Genomic DNA, 24,062 nt, shown 5'->3' on the forward strand with positions numbered 1-24,062 from the left:
TCAGGCGTCGGAGCGGGCGGCCGCGGGCGCCGCCGCCTCCTCCTCCATGGCTGTTTACCCGGCTGCATTGTGGGAGTTTGACCTCCGCCGCCGCCAACCGCCGCCTCAGCCTGCGCCGCCGCCGCCGCCGCCGCGCACGCCATGGGAGCCGTGACTGACGGTGAGGCCCGCTCGCAGCCGCCCCGGCCTGCTTCCCCGAGCCCCTCGGCCGCCCCGGCTTCCCCCGAGCCCCCCGGCCTCCCGGCCGCTTCCGGGAGCCCCTCGGCCTCAGCGGTCAGACCCCTCGGAGAGCCGGCCTTTCCCCGCCGCTTCCCCCGGGTCCTTCGGGCCTCTCCCCGGACCCTTGCTCGCCCTCGGAGCCCCTTGGACTCCCGGCCCGCTCTTCGGAGGCCGCGCTGGGCCTGCGGAGGGTGTGTGGGGAGGATGGCCGGGGGGCTGGGAGCACACGTGGGGGCCCGGGAACGGTGGCAGCGGTGCGTGGGCGGGTGGTACCGGCAGGGGGTCCAGGCCATCGGCGGAGGTGGTGAGGGAGCACTTGGTGAGAATATGGGGTCCGAGGAGTGGCGACGGGAGGAAGGGGTGGGGACCCTGCCGCCGGGGGCCGGAGGGCCTGTGGCGGGCTCGAGGTGTGAGGACCTTAGGGGTGGGGTGGAAGTTTGGGGCCAAGCCCGAACGGAGGGAGAGGTTCCAAGACGCGAGTACTGAGGGCGTCGGCGTACACAGGGTGACACCCGGAGGAGCCTTCTGGACGGGTTGGGAAGGGCCCCCAGACAGTGGTGTGGATCACAGTGAGGCCTGAGAACCAGCCCCGGACTGGAGGGAGGGAGGGAGAGACCGAGATAATATATAAAAGGAATAGATGTGGACGGGGTATCTGGAGGGCAATCAGAGAGTGTGCATGGGGGATTTAGGAGGAGCCAGTGTAGGGATGAGGCCCCCTGGGGTAGATCAAGGCAATAAAAGATTTGTCTGTGTATTTGTGTTGGGGACGGTGGTTTGTCGGGCAGGAGTGGGAGGAGGGTCGGCAGGCAGATAAGGGGTTTGTGGAAAGTTGTGAGGATAGTTTATGGAAGGTGGACCCACGTGTGCAGAGACCCAGGGGGTGATCTGTGGACTGAGAGCAGAAATAAAATAGGGTGCCACCTTGGGAAAGGTGGACAGGCATGATGGGCAACTGGAGGGAGAACCTAAGAAGGTTTTCAGTTAAGGAGGAAGGAAGTTCTTTGACATCTGGGAAGGGGATGTCTAGGGGTGCTGTGTGATTTGAAGAGAGAGTGACCAGTAAGGGTAAGATGCCTGTGGAGAGGCCACTTCTGAAAAGTTGGGGGTAGGCAGGATCTCCACATTAAAGGGCCTGCAATGGGAAGAAGAGTAATAGGCCTAAATTTGTGATAACACGTAGTGAAGTGGGAGGCTCCAGTGAAGTGGGAGGGTCCAGGACCTTCATGGGAAATTCTAGCTTTGCTTCATTTCAGTTTTATTTATCCTATCTAGGCTAGGTCTTGGGATTACAGTCCAGAACCAACAGGCAAGACCTTTTACCCCCCTCTTAGGTTGCAGTCTGGTGGAAAGACACCTTGGATAATTAGTTTTAAGGGTGGCAAATGTTACCGCAGGGGAAGTACAAGGGTAGGAACTGTGGGAGCATGTAGCAAAGATTGCTTATCCATTCTCAAAGAACAGCTTCCCTAAGACAGTTACCGTTAATTCCGTTTTTGAAGAATAAATAGTTGTAGTGGGACTGGTGTTCCAAGTGGGGGGACCCACTTGTGCAAAGGCCCCAAAGTGTTGGAAAAACTCAAAATATGATAAATATTGGCTAGAATTTTAAAAGTTATAGCCAGAGATTTCTGAGGGCAATGGGAATCAGTAGTTAACATTGGTGCTGTGTGATCAGAATTGCATTAAAACAAAACAAACAAACAAACAATCAAACAAAAAAACACCACCATGCTGTATGCACTATGTGAAGAATGATGAGGGGAAGAGAAGAGAGGAGTTATGTGCTTTCTAACATATAGAATTCATCACGTGTCAAGGAATGTTCTAATTATTAACTCCACTTTACAAATGAAACTGGGACACGAGGAGGTTAAGCAACTTGCCCAAGTCTGTGCAGTTAGTAAGGTATAGAGCCTGAGCTCAAAATCTGGAGAATTGGCTCCAGAATTCTCATTCCTCACTACTGTGCATTCAGCCACGGCTGCACTAGTCCTAGTGAGAGATATTGGGAGCTCAGACAAAGAGGGAATACAGAGAAGGAGGTAAGATGTCAGGACTTGAGTGGATGTTAGAGGCCACAGGAGTACCCACTCTGCCCCTTACAAGCTGTCTGATCTTGTGCAGGTTAATTAACCTCTTTGAGCCTCTGTTTCATTCTTTATAAATGGGGATAATAATAAAGTCTATCTCATAGGGTTGTTTAGAGGTTTAAATGTAATAAAAGTTATAGTGGTTTGCACTGAGTCCGACATATGGTAACATTCAGCAAATACTATGAAATGTAAGAATTGGTTTACTCGTCTCTCCATTTTTCTTTGATTAGGACTGTGTCTTCTTCATCTCTGTATTTGCAGATTGCCCTTTTTTTTTTTTTTTTTTTAAAGATTTTATTTATTTATTTGACAGAGAGAGACACAGCGAGAGATCCCAGGAACACAAGCAGGGGGAGTGGGAGAGGGAGAAGCAGGCTTCCTGCTGAGCAGGGAGCCCAATGCGGGGCTCCATCCCAGAACCCTGGGATCATGACCTGAGCTGAAGGCAGACGCTTAACGACTGAGCCACCCAGGTGCCCCAGATTGCCCTTTTCTGCCATTAACTGCCTTTTATTCAAGACCCACCTCAAATATTCATCTCTTTTCCAGAACCAGTTGATCTTTCACCTATTAACTATTATTTTGTGCATATTACTGTTGTAGCCCTTAATACTTATTTCACTTAAATGACATATTCTAGAAAATATTTAAGGCAGTTCACCATAATGTGAAAACATAAAATATAAATGCATGAGAAAACAGGGCAAAAAGAGCATTGAGAGGAAGGAAAACAAGAGGAAGTTAGAAGTGGGTTGATCCTCAGAGTACAGTGGGTAAAATGTGGTACATTAATTAAGACAGCCAGAAGTGACTGTTGTTTCTCCACTAGTTCATACCAGGGCCTGGTCCACTCTGCTCTTGTGTACAGGAAAGAAGGCAACTTTAGACACACAGTACAAACAGCTCTTTCCGATTAAAACACTAGATACCTCTAGTTGATCTTTTTTTTTTTTTTAAAGATTTTATTTATCTGACAGAGAGACAGCGAGAGAGGGAACACAAGCAGGGGGAGTGGGAGAGGGAGAAGCAGGCTTCCCGCTGAGCAGGGAGCCCGATGCGGGGCTCGATCCCAGGACCCTGGGATCATGACCTGAGCCGAAGGCAGATGCTTAACGACTGAGCCACCCAGGCGCCCCTCTCTAGTTGATCTTTAGGGTCCCCATAAAGAAAAGCTAGTGTCATATCCTTAACCTCTTATCAGCACCAATGATCATAGGACTGTTTCTTAGCACATCCCTGACTAGGTCAAAGAAGGCTAAATCACAATTTAGAAAGGCATCCTAAAGCCAATAGGTCATGTGGTTTAACTGAATACTTCTGCTGCTCAATACTTCTGCAGTTCAGAGCAAGGTGTGTGTGTGTGTGTGTGTGTGTGTTTCTAATTTGTTTTAAGAATACTTAGGTCATAGAAGAATGGATGAAGTACAACTTTTTCAGGCAGTCCTCTGTAAACATGGTTTTCCTCAACTGGGCTTTTGGTAAAAAATCAAGCAGAAGTGAGTAGTGGGTATGATAGGTCAACAATGTATTGCATACCTTCCGGGCCCAATTCAAGGCGCTGTCTACAGCAGTAAACTACCACGGAAGACCCAACTTCTGCTTGGGGGACAGAAGCAGTAGTGTGTAATCAAATAAGTAATAAGATAATTTCTGAGAAAGAACATAATTAATTCTGAAATTAAGTTCTGTGAATGAACTGGATGGGATATGAAAGACCATAATGGGGCAGGGCTGCCAACAGTCAGATATGACCTCTCTGAAAAGTGACCCTTAGAGTAAGGCCTGAAGGCATCAACCCTGTGGAGTCCAGGAAAGGATTCAGGACAGGTTATAACTAGTGCAAAGACCTGAGGCAAAAATAAGCTCTGCCCTTCAGAGAAGATAAGGAATAAATTTAGAGAATAAGATAAGGGTTGGTCTCTAGGTGGGTCATGAGGGGGGAGATACAAAAGGAGGTCAGAGAAGTAAATAGGAGCTTGCCAAGAGCCACCTAAGCCACGGAAAGGAGATTGGATTGTCTTCTCTGGGTACTTAGATATGATTGGAGGATTTTAAGCAGAAAAATTAGTGATCCCACGCTTTTTGATCATTCTGGGTTGCTGTGTAGAGAATGGATTCTAGGAAGGCAAGAATGGAAGCAGGGAGGCCAGCGAGAAGTATTCCAAGAGTCAGGGTGGGTTTGGATTAGGATGATGGCAGCAAAGAAGACAGGAGTGGCCTGAATAGCTCATCCTGAAAAGTTCTTGGAGAAGTACCAATACCTGTCTCTGGAGTTTAAAGGACAGCTAATGCCCTCTTACAAATTTGAGGTGCCTGGCAAGATGCTGTGCCCTCATGTAATCCTTCCATACAAGTTTGCCTATCCATTCGGACTGGGAGCTCTTAGAGGAGAAGTGCTTTATTCCCTGCACCCTATACAAGGACACTGGCTAATTTGAGGAAATGCCCTCCTCAGAGGGGAGGAGAGAGACATGATATTTTTAACTATGGATACTGAACTATAGATATTATCACCAACAGTACCATTTTATAGATGGCAAAATAGAGGTCCTAGGAAGTGAGTGACTTACCGTCACATAGCTAGTTCTTGGCAAAGCCGGTCTCTCTCCTCCCCTGTTGCGACCCCAGCATTTTGACTAAAAAAGTTTTTGGTTTTGTTTTGTTTTTAAGATTCTACTTATTCATTTGAGAGAGAGAGCACAGCAGGGGGAGAGGGAGAAGCAGACTCCCCACGGAGTTGGGAGCCCGATGCAGGGCTCGATCCCAGGACCTGGAGCTCATGACCTGAGCCGAAGGCAGATGCTTAACCATCTGAGCAACCCAAGTGCCCCTGAAAACAGTTTAGATGTTGTCACTGTTAACTTAAACTATGTTCACAGTTTGTATTTTGTATGTGTTAATTTAAAGGGTGTTAAACAGTGTTAGTACCCTGACAGAAATCATTTCAGAAGCACTTTTTTTGAGAGAGAGAGAAAGAGAAAGAATCTTAAGCAGACTCCACGCCTAACTCGAGCCAACGCAGGGCTTAATCTCATGACCCTGAGATCATGACCTGAGCCGAAATCAGGAGTTAGGCGCTTAACCGACTGAGCCTCCCGGAAGCACTTTTTGCCGTGCAGAGAACATTAGGTACATACACCGATGTGCCAGAGCACAGATGGGAGGTGAGAAGGAGGTGGCAGGGAGCAGGGTGTGACTGTACATTCCATTGAATAGAGCTTGTTGGTTTTGACAGTATTTTTTTTTTAATTGAGGTAAAAGTATATAACATCAGTTTCAGGTGTACAACATAATTTGATATCCTTATGCACTACAAAGTGATTGTCATGATAAGCCTAGTTGTCATCCATCACCATACAGTTGACCCACTTCCCTCATTTCGCCTACCCTGTAATAACCCTGTCCCTCTAATAACCACTAATCTGTTCTCTGTCTGGTTTTGTTGTGTTTTTTTTTTTTGGTATTGTTTGTTCATTTGTTTTTTAGATGCCACATATAAGTGAAATCATATGGTATTTGTTTTTCCCTGTCTGACTTGTTTCATTTAGCATAATACCCTCATGGTCCATCTGTGGTTTTGCAAATGACTAAGATCTCCTTTTTTATGGCTGAGTAATACTCTATTGTATATATGTTTTTGTTTTTTAATTAGAAAGTATAATGCTTAGATATATGCTTGTTAAAACTTAAAATAATGGCTTTTAATATGCTTATGAACAATATGACAGAATAATGGAACCGTGCTATGACTTTCTAATAATGTGATTGTGTATATTTTCCTGTGGCAGAGGACACTACTCATCTGTAAAAAGAAGATAATAATACACACTTTATAGGGTTTCTTCAAGGGTGGTGAAGTGTGATAATACAGGTAAAGCACTTTGAAATTGACTGTTTAATCTCTTGTCCAAACCAGGACACTCTCCACAGTGAAAGGAACAAACAAGATGTATGGTCCTCAAATAGGAGTGTATAAATGCTGTATAAGGGCCTGCTGCTTCTGTGATTCCTATTTCAGTTGCTGGTCCAGTGTCAATTGGACATTTGTGGTCACGGAGTTTGTTTGGCCTTTTTTTTTTTTTTTCCCACTAGTGCCAGTGGATTTGACCACTTTGTTCCCTCGGCTGTGATGCCAGCACGGGGGTTACTGATGTAGTGCAACTATTAAATACTGTTTCTTTAGCCCAGATAATAGTTTTTCAAAGCAAAATTGAAGTTTCAACCTTGACTTTATTAGCACCACACTCTAAACACTTAAGTAAATCTAGAGAAAAACAAAAGGACCTCAACACTATTTTTTTTTGCTTTTTAAAAAAAATTTTTTGATTGAATTTTGGTTTAAGTAATTGACATTAGCATGTATTTAGACTAGCCCTAAGTATCTCACAAAAGATCAATATTTACATGGAGAAAGCAAACCATCTTATTTACTGTTCCTTCCACTGCCTCTTTGTAACTTCTTGATGTTGTTGGCCTTCAAAATTGTTTTAGTGATTTTAAGCTTCTTGAAAGGAGGGGCTACGTGTTATTTTAACTAACCTAAAACAATGAGACATAGTAATTCAGCTTAATAACCCATGAGCAGTGGCGGTCCAATGATAAATCTAAAAGGAATCTGCATGCTCACTGGTTTTACATGGCCCTAGTCTCTCTTGTAGGTCAAGTCAAGCCAGTTTTCTTGTTTCTTGTTAACACATCATAGATTTATTAAAGAACATTGAATAGAACTTATAGTGCAGAAGAAGTGAAGTACCTCAAAATGACCAATAAGCTCACTCTCCAGATAACCACTATTAGTATTTTTAAAAAGAAAAGTAATGCATGTCAAACAATTCAAGAAAAAAACGCACCAAGTGACAAGTGAAAACCTCCCCTCTTGACCTTCCATGGCTAGTCTCTCCTCCCAGAGGTAGTCGCTATAAATTGGTTTTTGTTGTACCTTTTCAGAATGATTTTTAAGTGCCTTTATAAAGGGTAAAAAGCACCTTCCCTGGTGCCAAACTTGTGAGCTTGAGTCAAAGCTCTGCTCCATATTTCTGGTGACATTTAATTTGAGAGCTAACTTTCAGTTCCTTCACTGGTAAAATAGGGGTAGTAATATCTACTTTATAGGGCTATTGTGTAGATTAAATGTATTTATATGTAAAAAAACACATACTTAGCCGATTGCAAGCATTGTGTATATACTTTACAAGTTTATGCAAACATTTACACACTCTTCTATGTTTTATTTCTGTAATCATATCTTGGAGCTCTTTCTACCTCATTCTTTTGTATTAATGTGTAGTATTCTATTATATTTTTAAAATTAATTATCGGGGTGCCTGGGTGGCTCACTTGGTTAAGCATCTGCCTTTGGGTCAGGTCATGATCTTAGGGTCCTGGGATTGAGCCCCACATCAGGCTCCCTGCTCAGTGGGGAGTCAGCTTATCCCTCTCCTTCTGCCCCTCCCCCCCTTGTGCACACACTGACTTGTGGGCACTCTCTCTCTCTCAGATAAATACAATCTTTAAAAATATTAATTCTCTACTAAACATTTAAGCATTTAGTTATTTTCAGCTTTTTACTCTTACAAGTAGTATTCCAATGGAGATATTTGTGTAGATGTCTTCACACACCTGTGGGAATAACTTCTAGAAGACAGGTCAAAGAATGTATTTATTTTTAATTTTAGAAGGCAGCTGTGCTCACCACTATTATTCACCATGTCTCAAAGTGTTAAATAAATTGTTGTCCCTTCCCATGGTTTTCAGTTTGGATCCAGAGTGTTTAGGAACACCAAGAAAAAAACAATGGTGCATTTCCATGCTAACAGAATTCCTTGCTAAAGTGCTTTTAGAAAGGAAATGCTAATCTTCACTGGTAGGTCCGAGGATCGCTCTTTCCTAAAAGCAGGTGACATTGCCGTGCTGTGAGGTCTAGCAGTTTCGAGAGGCACACCTGAGGGTAGATTAGCCCTAGGAGGAAGTTACATTAATGGTGACACTCTTGCTACTAGTTGTCAAGCCTTGACCCATCCGTAAAGAAGTGTCTTGAAAGTTGGCCCACCATTATCTTCCAAATTGTTTTCCTTTTTCCTATTTTGAACACTTGCTCCAAGATGTTCTGAAAACTTGTTTTGTTTTAATAGCTACTGTGAGGGAATAACAATGATGGGTTTTGAAAGTCTGGGTTTATGAGAGATTGTCCTTTCTGTGGTAAAATGAGAACGCAGTTAAAATGGCAGTGTCCTCTGACCAGAGGCTTGGAGAAGGAGAGTTGGTCTAGTGGCTATAAAGCAGTCATTTCTTCTGCCTCTCTGTTTATGGAAAATGGGATATTAAACATGTAACCCCTTGAAAGGACTTTTTGGGGCTTAGTGTCTTAAGTAATGACATAGTTTTTCCCAGGTATAGGTCAGCATATAAGACAAAGAGGGGTCTAAAATGTATCCCAAATTGATGAGTAGATGTTTGCTTATCAGCATATATGTGTCATTACTGATTTTAAAGTGATTCTGAATGGCAGGCGTTTTGTAGGTATAATTACAGCACAACGTATAACTGAATCCAGTAGGAAATCTTCCTACAAGCCTAAAATCAGGTGGGAAAGCGCCAGTCTCGGGGCAGATGTTAGATATTTGGGGTTAAAAGCTTTTCCAGGGATGCCTGGGTGGCTCCGTTGGTTAAGTGTCTGCCTTTGGCTCAGGTCATTGTCCCAGGGTCCTGGGATCGAGTTCTGCATGGGCTCCCTGCTCAGCGGGGAGCCTGCTTCTCCCTCTGCTTGTGCTTTCTCTCCCTCTCTCTCTCTGACAAATAAATAAAATCTTTAAAAGCTTTTCCAGATGGCATTGATCTACATTGTCAGTAGAGAAAGCAATCATGACAACTAAGGAATGATATTGATAACATCATTAGAATAGTTTCTAAGCCATCTTAACTGTTTTTATAAAGCGTAGGCCAAGGTCTGCCAGAATTAATAATATTATCATTTAAGTTGCTTATAGTTTTAAGCATGATGGTAATTTATGAAGTCAATGTATATAGTAAACAAAGCATGTTTTAGGTGTGTTCAGTCTAATGCTAATTGATGAGGTACCATTAAAAATACTAATACTCGGGCGCCTGGGTGGCTCAGTTGGTTAAGCGACTGCCTTCGGCTCAGGTCATGATCCCGGAGTCCCGGGATCGAGTCCCGCATCCGGCTCCCTGCTCGGCGGGGAGTCTGCTTCTCTCTCTGACCCTCCCCCCTCTCATGCTCTCTCTATCTCATTCTCTCTCTCAAATGAATAAAAAAAAAATCTTTTAAAAAAAAATACTAATACTCATGGGGCGCCTGGGTGGCTCAGTCACTAAGCGTCTGCCTTCGGCTGGGGTCGTGATCCCAGGGTCCTGGGATCGAGCCCCGCATCAGGCTACCTGCTCAGCGGGGAGCCTGCTTCTCCCTTTCCCTCTGCCTGCCACTCTGCCTACTTGTGCTCTCTATCTCTCTGTCAAATAAATAAATAAATAATATCTTTAAAAAAATAAAAAATAAGAATACTAATACTCATGTCATCTGTGTTAGGAACCATCAGCATCCCATCTACATTTAAAAAGAATAGGCTGTTTGGGGCGCCAGGGTGGCTCAGTTGTTAAGTGTCTGCCTTCAGCTTAGGTCATGATCCCAGGGTCCTTGGATTGAGCCCTGCATCAGGCTCCCTCCTATGCGGGAAGCCTGCTTCTCCCTCTCCCACTCCCCCTGCTTGTGTTCCCTCTCTCGCTCTCTCTGTCAAATAAATAAAATCTTTAAAAAAAAAAAAAGAATAAGCTGTCTTCAAACTGGCGTCTTTCCCTTTTGTTTTACTTTGTTGCTGTTGGAGCAGTGCTCTGTATTTTTATTTATGTTATTTCAGGGATTTTTATTCCCAGAGAATTTTCTAGGCAACAACTGTGTCTGCAGTTTAAGCTAGAGATACTGTGACCTTATGATATGAAGCTTGAGACAGAAGCAAAATTGGGAGAAGTCATAACTAGGCAAAACTCTGAATGCCTAAGTGCATTATATATATCTACATGGTTACACAGATGTGTCTATAGATACAGATATATCTAGATAGATACACCTTTCACAGTGTTCACTCACTTTTTAACATTTTTTAGGATGATACAAGTTGTGGTTTAAATTTAACATAAAGATACGGGTAACTTTTTTTTTTTCTTTCCCACCATGAAAAGGCATTGTGCTCCTTTGTATAATTTCATTTCTATAAGTTTTCACAGCATTCCTTCCAAGTGGATATGTTATTCCCATTTTACACATGAACTTTTATTCCCATTTTACAAATGAAGTGAAACTTGGTCCCCCCCACACACAAAGTAAAACCTCTGTGGACTAACCAGAACATTGGCCCCAGTTTTTTACTTTGGCCCAGGGGTTTGGCTGTGAAGAAATGCCCTTAGAAGGAAGAGGGATAGGGCTGAACTGGGAGAAGGACCTGGGACAGGAAAGCCATGGTGCTACCAGAATTGGACTGCCACACACTCCTATACATGGCCGAGGCATTGGTCCCTGCCTTTTCCTAGCCAAGCCTCTGCTCAGTCATGACCTGCCCCAGGACCTGTGATTCTAATCTCTAATTTTCATGCCATTTTAGCTTCTACTGCATGTTTTTTTGGGAGCCTCCTAATAGCTTCCCTGCCTTTGGGCTTTTCCCAGCTGCAGTCCATTTTGTACACTGCTCTCAGCTTAATCCTTCTAGAAAGTCCTGCTCCTGAATCTTTAGCAACTCCCAATTGCCTGCCAGCAAAGTCCAAGTCCACAGGTATGACATTCACTAATGCAGACTCCCACATTCTGACCTCTGTCTTTCTGTACTTGGGTCCCAAGATTTGTCCGGCCTCCTTAATGTTCTCATATGCACATACGTGTTCTAGCCTTTCATTCCCCACCTCTGTTGGAGCTCACAGCTTTCTCCCTGTCTTGGGTGGGGACAGGGAAGGGACTTTAGCTTGCTTTAAAATTTTTTTTTCCCTTTTTAAATATTTATTTATTTAAAGTTTTTTTTGTTTTTTTTTTTTTTTAAGATTTATTTACTTGGCAGGGGGTAGCAAAGGGAGAGAGAGTCTTAAGTAGACTCCACGATGAGCACAGAGCCCCACGTAGGGCTTGATCTCACAACCCTGAGATCACAACCTGAGCCAAAATCAAGATTCGGTTGCTCAACTGACTGCACCACCCAGCTGCCCCAAAGATTTTACTTTTTTAAGTAATCTCTACATCCAGTGTGGGGCTCTAACTCACAACCCCAAGATCAAGAGTTGCATGCTCTATCGACTGAGCCAGCATGCACCCCTCTTTTTTTTTTTAAAGTGGCTTTATTGAGGGATAATTTTATACAAAGAACTGAGTATTTTATGTGTACAGTTTGATGCATCTGGACATATGTAAACACCTGTGATACCATCACCTTAATAATCATAGCTTTCTTTTTCAAACGACAGCTAACAGATTTTGAGTGCTCATATGGTTCAAAAATCAAATAATGTAAAAAGATATTTCCCCATCTTCCAGCCTGTTCTCTATCCCACTTACACTGCCCCTCTCCCTTGGTAACCCCTCTTATTAGTTGTATATCATTCCAGGGTATTTGTATGAATATAAGCATATATTCTAATTTCTCCCCCCTTTATGTGTGAAAGAAAACATGCCATACATACTGTTCCTCACTTTGCTCTCTTATCAAGTTATCTTGTGATCTCTCTGTATCAGCACAGACATTTCCTCATTCTTTGGGTTTGTTTTTTTTTTTATGGCTTCATAGTATTCCATTATATTCTTGTACCAAAATTTATCTAGCCCCCTGTTGATGGACATAGTCATTTTGCATACGTATAAGTTTATCTAGGGTTGTTGGGCCAAAGGGTATATGTTATTTGAGGTGTAGGTAAATATTGTTAAAATACCTTTTAGCTTTGTTGATTGATGATTTTTTAAAAGATTTTCTTTATGTATTTTATTTTTATTAGAGAGTGAGCAAGAGGGGCGCCTGGGTGGCTCAGTCAGTTAAGCATCTGCCTTCGGCTCAGGTCATGATCCCAGGGTCCTGGGATGGAGCCCCGCATTGGGCTCCCTGCTCAGCGGGAAGCCTGCTTCTCCCTCTCCCACTCCCCCTGCTTGTGTTCCCTCTCTCACTGTGTCTCTCTCTGTCACATAAATAAATAAAATCTTAAAAAAAAAAAAAAAAGTGAGCAAGAGAGAAAGAGAGCACAAGCGGGCAGGGGGAGAAGGAGAAGCAGACTCCCCACTGAGCAGGGAGCCTGATGTGAGGTTCAGTCCCGGAACCCTGGGATCATGACCTGAGCCAAAGGCAGACGCTTAACTGACTGAGCCACCCAGGCGCCCCAAAGATTTTGTTTATTTATTTAGAACTCAGACAGAGTGGGGAGCAGAGAGAGATAAGCAGACTCTGTGCTGAGTGTGGAGCCTGATGTGGGGCTTGATCACAGGACCCTGAGATCATGACCTGAGCAAAAAACCAAGATTCGGACACTTAACTGACTGAGCCACCTAGGCGCCCCAGTGACTGATGATTTTTAAGTATGAAAAGAGCAGCCCAAATTCCATTTCCCCCTCTTACCCCAAGCCAAAGGAAGCTGTCCTCCTAATATCTTCTGGTGCATGTCTGTGTCATTCATTTAACAATCTCAGTCTTCTCTGCTTGTGTGTTCATATGCACGTTATTTCTCCACCTAGAGCAAAAGAGCTCAGGTCTTTATCTCACATCCTCAGAACTACTCTGGTACCCTATGGACACATCTGCTCATTGATCAAGTATTCATGTCTTTTGTACAAGAAGAGAAATCTCTGCTTTGGACCTGAAAATAAGATGGTTGCCTGCTGGTCCTTGTTAGTATTTTATTGAGACAAAACTCTTTGGAGGGCAGATGGTCCCAGGCAGGCACCACAAATCCAATTTAAAAATATTTATTGCACATGAGAAGTGTAAAGACACAGTGTGAGAGTTTGGGGAGGAAACAGAATGAATAAGACACGGGACTGGCCCTTATGAACCTTTTCCCCAAGTTTATTTGGCCTGTACAGTGTTCTAAACATTTTTCAAAAACTTTTATAATTGGGATATTGCATATATAAAAGTACACAGATCTTAACTCTACAACTGGAATGATCACAAAATGTGCTTGAACCATTTTTAGTTAGTCACCAAACTCTAAAAATCTCTTGAAAAACGAGCTGTGGTAATAGTTTCCCCCTTAGGGTACTCATTTCCCAATTTTCTATTCCCTATTATGGCTGGTCCTCAATAAAGTAGAATGACCAGGTATCTGGGAGGAAGATGGGGTTTGTTGGGGGGTTGGAAGAGCAGAGATAAGAAAACAAGAAATTGAACAAAAAGAAAGGAAAGGAATTGAACAGCATCAAACATCAGACTGCTCACCTGCTGGATGTTTACTTTTAACAAAGTTAAAGCATGTTTGTAATAAAAAATAAAATCAGTTCATTTTCTGCATTTTAATCTCTTTGAGGACTGTTTTGTCTCAGGTTCTTCAAATAATAGTGTTGGTGGTCAAAAATTGAAAGCATTAGGTTGTATTTTACAGTGTAAAATTAAAATACCTGATGAGTTGATAACTTGAGCTGCCTGTCAAAGCCATGCCTCTGAGAACAAAACCCAATTCTAAAAATGCTTATCCGACGTTGTCACAGAACAGATTTTAAAACTGCAGCCACCTGCCTTCCAAAGTTTATCTCCGCTGCACCTGCACTCAAAAATACTTCTGCCTAGGGCGCCTGGGTGGCTCAGTCGGTTAAGCGACTGCCTTCGGCTCAGGTCACGATCCTGGAGTCCCGGGATCGAGTCCCGCATCGGGCTCCCTGCTCGGCGGGGAGTCTGCTTCTCCCTCTGACTCTCCTCCCTCTCGTGCTCTCTCTCATTCTCTCTCTCTCAAATAAATAAATAAAATCTTTAAAAAAAAAAAATACTTCTGCCTACACACAGGAACTGTTGTTTAAAGATTTTGCCGTTGATTCATTGTGCAGGCTCTCCAGGAATTAATCACACTTTAAAATTTATTTTTAAAAAATAATGTACGAACACGGTGAAAAACAAACAATTATGTGAAATGATATAGAAAATTAAATTTTTTCTCGTCCCCTCTGTAGTCCCGCTCACCAGAAGAAACCACTATTACCAGTTTCTTGTGCTCTTTCCAAAGATTGTCTCTGAATACATACATACATAAATGCACACACACAGACATACACAAAGCCTCCCCCTTTTCTACACAAATGACTTCAAACTCTGTGCTTCTTTGCACCTGTTTTGTTTTCATTTCACTTCCTGTACCAAAGATTTCTTGCCATTGGTATATACATACACACTATTGGCTGCATCATATTATATTAGATGAAGGTTTCATAATCTAGCCAGTCTCTTACTGGTAATGTTTAGGTTTGCAGTCTTTCTACTACAAACAGCACTAAGAACATCTCTTTACATTTATCTTTGTGGATGGATGCACATGGTATCTATGGGATGAATTCCTAGAATTGGAGTTCTGGGGTCAAAAAGATACATGCATTTGAAATCTTGTTTGTGATAGCCCATTTGTCCCAGAAAGAGCCTACCAGTCTACATTCCCTCAGTGTATGTAAGTGCAATTTCTCAGTATCCTTGCCAACACTTCCTATTGGGTATTTTGATCTTTGCCAATCTGATATGAAAATTATGTTTGGGGTACCTGGGTCTTTGGCTCAGGTCATGATCTCATGGATCATGGGGTCCAGCCCTTGTTCGGGCTCGCTGCTCAGTGGAGAGTCTGCTTAGGGATTCTCTCCTTTCCCCCATGCGCATGAGCTCTCTCTCTCTCAAATAAATAAATCTGTTTAAAAAATTATGTTTTATTGGGTTTCAATCTGCCTTTCTCTTGTTATGATCCAGCATTATTTATTGTCCAGCAAGAGCACGGCCAGGCAGGCAAATTGGAGCCCCACTTATTACTCATCATTACTCTTTGATTTCATTTTCCTTTTCTTTCCCTTGAAGCAAAAGTGAGACAGACTTGTTAAAAAAGAAAAAAAAAGGGGCGCCTGAGTGGCTCAGTCGTTAAGCGCCTGCCTTCGGCTCATGTCATGGTCCCAGGGTCCTGGGATCGAGCCCCGCATCGGGCTCTCTGCTCTGCAGGAAGCCTGCTTCTCCCTCTCCCACTCCCCCTGCTTGGGTTCCCTCTCTCGCTATGTCTCTCTCTGTCAAATAAATAAATAAAATCTTAAAAAAAAAAAAAAAGTCTTCATGGGGCAAGAAACATTACAGGTGTAAGAACTAAATTACGCTTTTTTTTTTTTTTTTTTTGATAAATCCATTCCCGGTTCTCTGATCCATCACTCATTCTTTTCACCCGATCTTCCACTACATCTTTCAAATCTTTTCTTTCTGTGCCTTTCACCACTACCTCACACTAGTCAGAGATAGGAACACTTCAGCCTTCCTTCTGTCTGAACAGGTTTTTCCAAAACAAAGTTCTCCAAAAACTATGGGCTTATTTCCTTGGTGATACCTGAAAACTATTTCTACTCAGCACCCCAGGAGTAGAATTCTAGTTCCGTGAGCGCATTGATAACCCCGACCCCTAATACAATGCCTGCACACAATAGTCACTAAATAACTGTCTTTATATTGACATAAAAATACCTACATAAGTTGTAAAGCCTACAAAACATAAAATTTGCCATCTTAACCATTGTAAGTATACAGTTTAGTGGCTTGAAGTATATTTGCATCTCAGTGGTTTTCTTTTGGATGAATGAATAAGTTGTGATATTGGTTATTTGTCCCTGAAAGTCGGCAAGAGCCAAACCATCGTTTTAATTCACGTTGTTCTTCTTCTCTCCAGATGAAGTCATACGGAAGCGTCTCCTAATTGATGGAGACGGCGCTGGAGATGATCGGAGAATCAATCTGCTCGTGAAAAGTTTCATTAAATGGTGCAACTCCGGGTCCCAGGAAGAGGGGTATTTCATCTCACTGTTGTTTCTACGCCGATGTCCTGATCAAAGTTTAGACCGTGTATACAACAGCCCTGTCAGTATTTCAGATTTTCACTCACCTTCAGATGTCCTATGGAGGCAACTCTGGGTTAATCAAGTGTAGATTTTTCTGGCCCTTATTTCTTTCAGAGGCCTGCTTTATGTTTATTAAAATGTGCAGAAAGTGTAGTGGTAAGAAATAAGGATTAAATTCTGGCTCATTAATTTGGTCACTTTTAGCATTTAGTTAGGCAAAATATCTAAATGAAATTTTCTTTTTCTTTAAAAAAAATTTTTTTTACATAAAATATTTGAGTCAGTCTTTATTGCATTACTTTTTCTTTTTTAAAATTTAAATTCAATTAATTAACATAAGCTATATTATTTGTTTCAGGGGTACAGGTCCGTGATTCATCAGTCTTATTTATATAATACCCAGTGGTCATTACACCACATACCCTCCCCAATGTCCATCACCCAGTTACTCCATCCCCCACCACCCTCCCCTCCAGCAACCCTTTTTTTAAGTAAGCTCTAGACCCAGTGTGGGGCTTGAACTCAAGACTCTGAGATCAAGAGTCACCTGCACTACCGACTGAGCCAGCCAGGTGCCCCAATTTTCTTTCTTTAATAAGCTCATAAAAAGTTTTTATAGATTGCAAGGTTTTGTATATATTTAATAACTTTTTTTGCCTTAGAAAAATTTCACTCATTTGAATTAGCTTTTCAAATAAATCATTGTAAAGAGTGAAAAAATTGTGAAAATAAAGTTGTGAGGATAAAAAACCATCTTAAGACTTTTTTTTTTTAATTTTATTTATTTGAGAGAGAGAGGGAGGGAGAGCAGACTCACCACTGAGCAGAGAGCCCCACACGGGGCTGGATCCCAGGACCCTGAGATCATGACCTGAGCCGAAGGCAGACGCTTAACCAACTGAGCCATCCAAGCGCCCCTTGATTAAAACATTTTTAAAAGTATTTTAAACAAAATTCAAACAAGTAGTTGTTTGAATTAAGCTTATATTGATAAGAACAGCAGTCCCATCTTTGCACTTGTAACTAAAGCAGTTTATGAATCCAAGTACATCCCATTAGGAAAAATTAAACATAAGAGAAAGATGTTCTAAATTATTTTATTTTATTTATTTATTTGTTTAAAGATTTTATTTATCTGAGAGAGAGAGAATGAGAGAGAGCACATGAGAGGGGGGAGGGTCAGAGGGAGAAGCAGACTCCCCGCTGAGCAGGGAGCCCGATGCGGGACTCAATCCAGGGTCATGACCTGAGCCGAAGGCAGCCGCCTAACCAACTGAGCCACCCAGGCACCCCTAAATTATTTTAAATAAAGCACATGATTCTCTCAGAACTTGATAGTTCTGCCTGCACTGTAATATATAATAGTTCAACTTTGGTATTTCACAAAAATCTTTATTCTGTTTCTCTCTTTTCCATTAGATATAGCCAGTACCAACGTATGCTGAGCACACTGTCCCAATGTGAATTTTCAATGGGCAAAACTTTGCTTGTATATGATATGAATCTCAGAGAAATGGAAAATTATGAAAAAATTTACAAAGAAATAGGTAAAGAAACTTAAAGAAATTAATGTGTCCATGTGAAATTTTAATTTTTATGGTCTAAAGGAGACCATATATACTAGCATTTTTCTTTGGTTAGTGGTAAAATAATAACAATGACAATGTTAATAGAAAGAATATAGTAAATGTTAGCTACAAAAATGTATTCTGATATGATTACAGTACTTTGGGTTGTAGCTATTTTTTAAACACCAGCATCTATTTTATTAGCAATGGAATTTAATTTAAAAACACATTTTAAAATTGAAAATGGATGAAGATTATACATGTTGTTGCAACTGTCTTTAAAAAAACCTTTTCATATAGAATGTAGCATTGCTGGAGCACATGAAAAAATTGCTGAGTGCAAAAAACAAATTCTTCAAGCAAAGCGAATACGAAAAAACCGCCAAGGTAAGGGTTTTGTGGGATTTAGTGTGCAAATGCTTTATTACTGAATACTATTTTCATGCAGCTTTTAATGCTGTGTGGTAAAATCTTCAGCAAGAATCAATCTGAATTATTAAAAAGAATTAAGAGCTAAACTTAATTCTTTAAAACTATATTATTCTTTAAAATAGTGGAGGAGGAAGGCTATGCTGAAAAACCTTTTTTTTAAATTTTTGCTGGATTGTATTGATTATCCAAATATTTCTTTTTTTTAATACAAATTTTTTTTAATGATTATTTATTTGACAGAGAGGGACACAGCGAGAGAAGGAACACAAACGGGGGAGTGGGAGAGGGAGAAGCAGGCTTCCTGCTGAGCAAGGAGCCCAATGCGGGGTTGGATCCCAGGACCCTGGGATCATGACCTGAGCCGAAGGCAGACGCTTAATGACTGAGCCACCCAGGCACCCCTAATCCAAATATTTCTTAAGTATTCTTTTTTTTTTTTTTTACTGTCCTCAGACCCCTTTGCCCTAAGTAATGTTATGGTTAATCAGCAAAGGCAGTTCACTCAAGTACACTAGACCTAAGGTTTTAATGGTTGTTTGTTTGTTTCATGGAGTTACTTTCCAGGAAAAAGAAAAGAATTTAAGTCCCGTGAGTTTTTATTAAGTACAAAACAAGCAAACATTTAAAATTTAGCTTTGTCCTACTCTCTTTTTTTTTTTAAGATTTTATTCATTTATTTGACAGAGAGAGGGAGAGATTACAAGCAGGGGGAGCAGCAGAGGGAGAGGGAGAAGCAGGCTCCCCACTGATCAGGGAGCCCAATGTGGGGCTCCATCCCGGGGTCCTGGGATCATGACCTGAGCTGAAGGCAGATGCTTAACTGACTGAGCCAGCCAGGCACTCCTCTTTTGTTTTTTAATTAGGGTATGTCCTCGTTGCAGTCCATAAAAACAAACTATTTCAAAATAATTTTAATGGCCGGGGCATTGTTCCTCCTATAATGTAAACTGAAAGAAAGGAAGATAAAAAAATATAATGCATAATCACAGTTGTGACCTATATATAAAAAACTAGAAGGAAATACAAAATGTTAATGGTTATTTTGGGGCTGTGGGTTTTTATGGCTTGGGGTCTTTTTTTTTTTTCTTTTGTCACCCCTGGACTGATCATGTATTATTTTGTAATCCAAAAAATTTTTATTAAAAGTCACACTTTTATTGGCTTAAAATGCTGATTTTCAAAACAATAAATTTTACTTTTCAATGAGCCAATTGAGATATTTAACTCCTTATTTTAAAAAATTGGTTTTTGAACTCATTCAAAAATACATGTGGTCAAGTTCAGTGACCAATTTACAAAAGGGGATATACCAACTTACATAATAATTATTATCAATTCTAAAATCATTTAAAAAGGTTTCATAGTGTTTTTCTCAATTAGTTGAGGCTTTTACTTATTCATTTTTTTAAAGATTTTATTTTTATTTATTTATGTGACAGAGAGAGACACAGCGAGAGAGGGAACACAAGCAGGGGCAGAGGGAGAGGGAGGCTTCCCGCTGAGTAGGGAGCCCGATGGGAGGCTCCATCCCAGGATCCTGGGATCAGGACCTGAGCTGAAGGCAGACACCCAATGACTGAGCCACCCAGGAGCCCCTAGTTGAGGCTTTTAAATGAATGCTGCCATTCATCATTTCAAGGTTAACAGGAAATAACAGGGAAACTTGGAGGCCTCAGTGGAAAAGAAGGAAGGAATTTTATCATTTCTGAATTTTAAATTGTTTCTCAATTTCTGAAATCTTTACCTTTAGAATGAGAATGAGAAGTGTAATTTGCCATTGTTAAGATCTGAAATGAATGGTAGGATATATTGACCTCGCTGGTCTTCTCTTTGTTGGGCAAATAGTGAATAAGATCCTCTTCAGAATCAGTCCACTTAATGATCAATGAATGGCTTAAGTTCACTTCTCCTATGCTGGCCTCTTATATCCTGCCCAGGGATAGGTAAATGGAAAAACAGAGTGTGAGCAAAAGACCTTGTTTGGAACAGTTTTGAAATCATGTATCATTGTAGTTATTGTTGAACCAAGTGATATGGGCAGTACTCTTTGCATCCTTCAGTGTTTTCATTTCTTTATGCACTGAGAAAGTGATTAGGAGAGACCTGTGATATACCTTTTTTCTCATATCCATGTTCAAAAAAAACCTTAATTTGGTAAATATTTTTGTATCTTTCAGAATACGATGCTTTGGCGAAAGTGATCCAGCACCATCCAGACCGGCATGAGACATTAAAGTAAGTTTAGAGTTTACTTTGAAAGGAACCAGTCTAATACATTTCTGTATAAATGTTTACATACTAGCCTATACATTCCATTTTTTATGGGAGTACATAATGTGTTTCAGAAGGAGGGGTCAGATCTTCCAAATTACATATTCTAATACCACTTGATTGAGTTTTTCCTTCCTCCGATCTTACTGTCTCTAGTTCTAAAATAATAAAATAAATGCATATTATATATGTATCAAATGAAAATAGATAAAATATGGTATACTATATATATAGTAGAATGCTAAATGAACAGTTTAAAAGAACAAACTAGATATACACTTTTTTTTTTTTTTTAAGATTTTATTTATTTATTTGAGAGAGAGAATGAGGTAGAGACAGAGAGAGCATGAGATGGGGGAGCGTAGAGGGAGAAGCAGACTTCCTGCTGAGCAGGGAGCTCGATGCGGGACTCGATCCTGGGACTCCAGGATCACGACCTGAGCTGAAGGCAGTCGCTTAACCAACTGAGCCACTCAGGCGCCCCTAGATATACACTTTTTTTAGATATACACTTGTTAAAGTCAGATCTCAGGGGCGCCTGAGTGGCTTAGTCTGTTAAGTGTCTGCCTTCAGCTCAGGTCATGATCCTAGGGTCCTGGGATCGAGTCCAGTGTCGGGCTCCCTGCTCAGTGGGGAGTCTGCTTCTCCTTCTGCCTCCCCTAGCATGTGCTAGTGCTCTCTCTCTGTCTCTTAAATAAATAAATAAATAAAAATCTTTAAAAAAATAAAAACTCAGATCTGAAAAACATAATCAGTGAAAAGAAAAACAGAAGACATAATAAATTTTAAGTTATTCCTAAGTTTCTCTAACAGATGCAGAATAACATTTATAGAAGTTAACTCCCCCCATTATATACTAATACTGTATATTATTTAAAGAGACAAATATATGTATGAAAAAGGATTGGAGTGATAGAGTGATTGCCTGAGTGGGGAATAGAGGAGGAAAAAGGTCTGAGATAGAGGATAGCCAATAAGGTTCCAAGAGGATTTCAAGTTAATCTGCAATGTTTTATTTCTTTTACCAAGGGGGAAAAAAGACGACTTTTTTTGGTCAAATAAGTATGATAAAATGTTAAAAGTTATCAATTCTTGTGGTGTGATGTTCTATTTATCTGTGTTTTCTTAGGTTTTAAAAATTATCTAGAAAATTTGATTTTAATTAAAAAAGTACATACTTAGAGTTTAAGAAGAGATCACCCCTAGCTTCAAAGTTTCATCCTAATGGAGTGTAATAACTTCTTATCTTTTTTTTAATTTTTAAAACTCTTTAGTAACTAAAAAGTTAGGTATTAATTGTGACTTCTGTTCCCCCAATTAGCAAGCTATAACACTGTTTTATTATTTTCAGGGAACTAGAGTCTCTGGGAAAGGAACTAGAGCATCTTTCACATATTAAAGAAAGTGTTGAAGATAAGGTATTTGTACACATACATTGGTCTCTATGATATGTATATGTGTATAGATCAATGTGTATTAATTTTTTTCTCATTAACACAGCTGGAATTGAGACGGAAACAGTTTCACGTTCTCCTTAGTACCATCCACGAACTTCAGCAAACGCTAGAAAGTAAGTAGAAATAGTCACAGAATGAATTTTTATCAAGACTTTTAAGTGATCCAGGGGCGTGCCTTCTAAAATAATACATCTTATTGAGAGAGTACACCTTCAGTTTCAGAACAGGAGTATAGCAGGATGATGTTAAAAGTGTTCATGCTGTTCAGCTTTCTGCATATATGCAGAAATATATCATTTAAAATACATGTCCAGTAGTTCACATTAAGAGAAATTCAGGGATGATAGATTTGGAATTCTTCTTGGTTTATTATAGTTTATTGCTATAAAGTAACAATTCAGGACCCAGGCAGGCAGCAGTAAGTGAGTGGAGTAATTAGTGCATAAGCACATTTGCATAGTCCATGAATGGAAGGTGCTTTGGGGAACTGGAGACTTGCTCTTTGTATTAGTCAATACTAATTTGTATCAGCCCATTGGAAATTTCGATGTTATCTGACCTCCTTATTGTTTTTAAGAAAAACCTAAAACCTAGATTTTTTTTAAATGTATTCTTCACATAAATTTTACATTTTGACTTAACTAATAAACACCAAAAACCAAAACAGCACTTTTAAAACCAAACACTGTGTGGGCTGATGACAGTCATAGGCTGCCATTTTGCCATCTTTGTTTTAGACATACCGGCTAATAAAGGATAAAAATGTTGTCACGTATTCATAAACATATAATTTAAGCAAATTTGACTAAAGTTTTATGGTTCTTTCTCAATTGCAGATGATGAAAAGCTCTCAGAGGTAGAAGAAGCTCAAGAAAGCACCATGGAAACAGATCCTAAGCCATAAACAGACTAATGGTTCACCCTTCCCAAGAAGGCGGAAGTAACAACATGCTCCTAGTGCGTTTAGAATTTGTTGTGCTCTTGAGCTATTTAAAGTTTTGGCAGTAGACTACTTTGCTTTTAAATACTAATGCACAGTTCATTCCTATTTCTTTACACAAAGGAAAAAAACTTCAGTATAAATTTTTTTGTATTGAAATGTCTTTTTTATTCTTAAACTTAAAAAGTAGGAAGCGATATCCAAAAATGTTTAATAAAATGTTTTCAAGCCAGATATGTTTGTGCTCATTAGTATTCTAGGTAGTTTTTAACTGGTAAGACTGGTTCATTTATAAAATAAGTTGAAGATTGTGAGAAAGTGGCATTTCTAGGATGTACGTGAAAAAAATGAGTCAGTCTGGAAATTGTTACCATCTTTGAAAATGGAGTTCATGAATAGGCTTCATGAGGGCTGTGAACTTGTGAAATTACGTACAAAATGTTTGTGGTATGTGCTCATTTGGGGAGAGGTTGCCTGATCCTAACAATCAGTGGTAGAAGAGGTAATTACAAGATGCAAATTAAATCAATATGCATTGCCTTCTAGTTCTCTCTCCATAATGCTTAAGCAGTCTGGTTGTTAAATGTTTTGATGATATGTTTTCTTCTACTGTTCCATTATTTAGGAGTCATTTTCAGTAGAAAAAACATATTGACAAAGAAAATATTGTCTCAGAAAAATAGACTATTAAGATGGTTGGTCTTGGGGCACCTGGGTGGCTCAGTCGGTTAAGCGTCTGCCTTCGGCTCAGGTCATGATCTCAGGGTCCTGGGATCGAGCCCCACATCGGGCTCCCAGCTCCCTGGGGAGCCAGCTTCTCCTTTTCCCTCTGCCTGCCACTCCCCCTGCTTGTGTTCCCTCTCTCACTATATCTCTCTCTGTCAAAAAAATAAAATCTTAAAAAAAAAAAAAAAAAGATGGTCGGTCTTGCATAAAGGATTTCATGATCTTAAAAATGAAGCTAAGGCTGAATCACTTGTAATTTTCTTAAGTAGTGAATTTAATGTTCAATACTTGTTAGGTTCCATCCTTATCCAT

At 40.6% G+C, this 24,062-nt stretch overlaps 1 protein-coding gene across 3 annotated transcripts; it reads left to right on the forward strand.

Moving 5' to 3' along the window:
- THOC7 (THO complex subunit 7) lies at positions 1–23,256 on the forward strand. 3 transcript variants are annotated; one of them, XM_045862028.3, is made up of 8 exons: positions 1–160; positions 16,188–16,305; positions 17,776–17,903; positions 18,225–18,311; positions 20,534–20,591; positions 21,979–22,045; positions 22,128–22,197; positions 22,921–23,256. In XM_045862028.3, exons 1-8 carry the CDS (start codon positions 142–144, stop codon positions 22,986–22,988), a joined length of 615 nt encoding a protein of 204 aa, XP_045717984.1. In that variant the 5' UTR covers positions 1–141; the 3' UTR covers positions 22,989–23,256. The 3 variants fall into 3 exon arrangements, with proteins under 3 accessions (XP_045717984.1, XP_045717985.1, XP_054360625.2); XM_045862029.3 differs by having other exon boundaries at positions 45–160; positions 16,188–16,375; XM_054504650.2 differs by lacking the exon at positions 1–160 and adding an exon at positions 213–538.
- Positions 23,257–24,062: the final 806 nt, after the last annotated feature.

Source organism: Mirounga angustirostris, unplaced genomic scaffold (assembly GCF_029215605.1).
Source record: "Mirounga angustirostris isolate CCGP_5_RB_7025 unplaced genomic scaffold, mMirAng1.0.hap1 SCAF_1, whole genome shotgun sequence".
Classification (NCBI taxonomy): domain Eukaryota; kingdom Metazoa; phylum Chordata; class Mammalia; order Carnivora; family Phocidae; genus Mirounga; species Mirounga angustirostris.

Bases quoted from the DNA above. Each gene is read 5' to 3' on its own strand.
- THOC7 (XM_054504650.2), top strand. From the start codon at position 424: ATGGCCGGGGGGCTGGGAGCACACGTGGGGGCCCGGGAACGGTGGCAG. The intron at 17,904-18,224 runs GTAAAGAAACTT...CTTTTCATATAG, and splicing joins AAAAATTTACAAAGAAATAG to AATGTAGCATTGCTGGAGCA. The intron at 22,198-22,920 runs GTAAGTAGAAAT...TCTCAATTGCAG, and splicing joins ACTTCAGCAAACGCTAGAAA to ATGATGAAAAGCTCTCAGAG.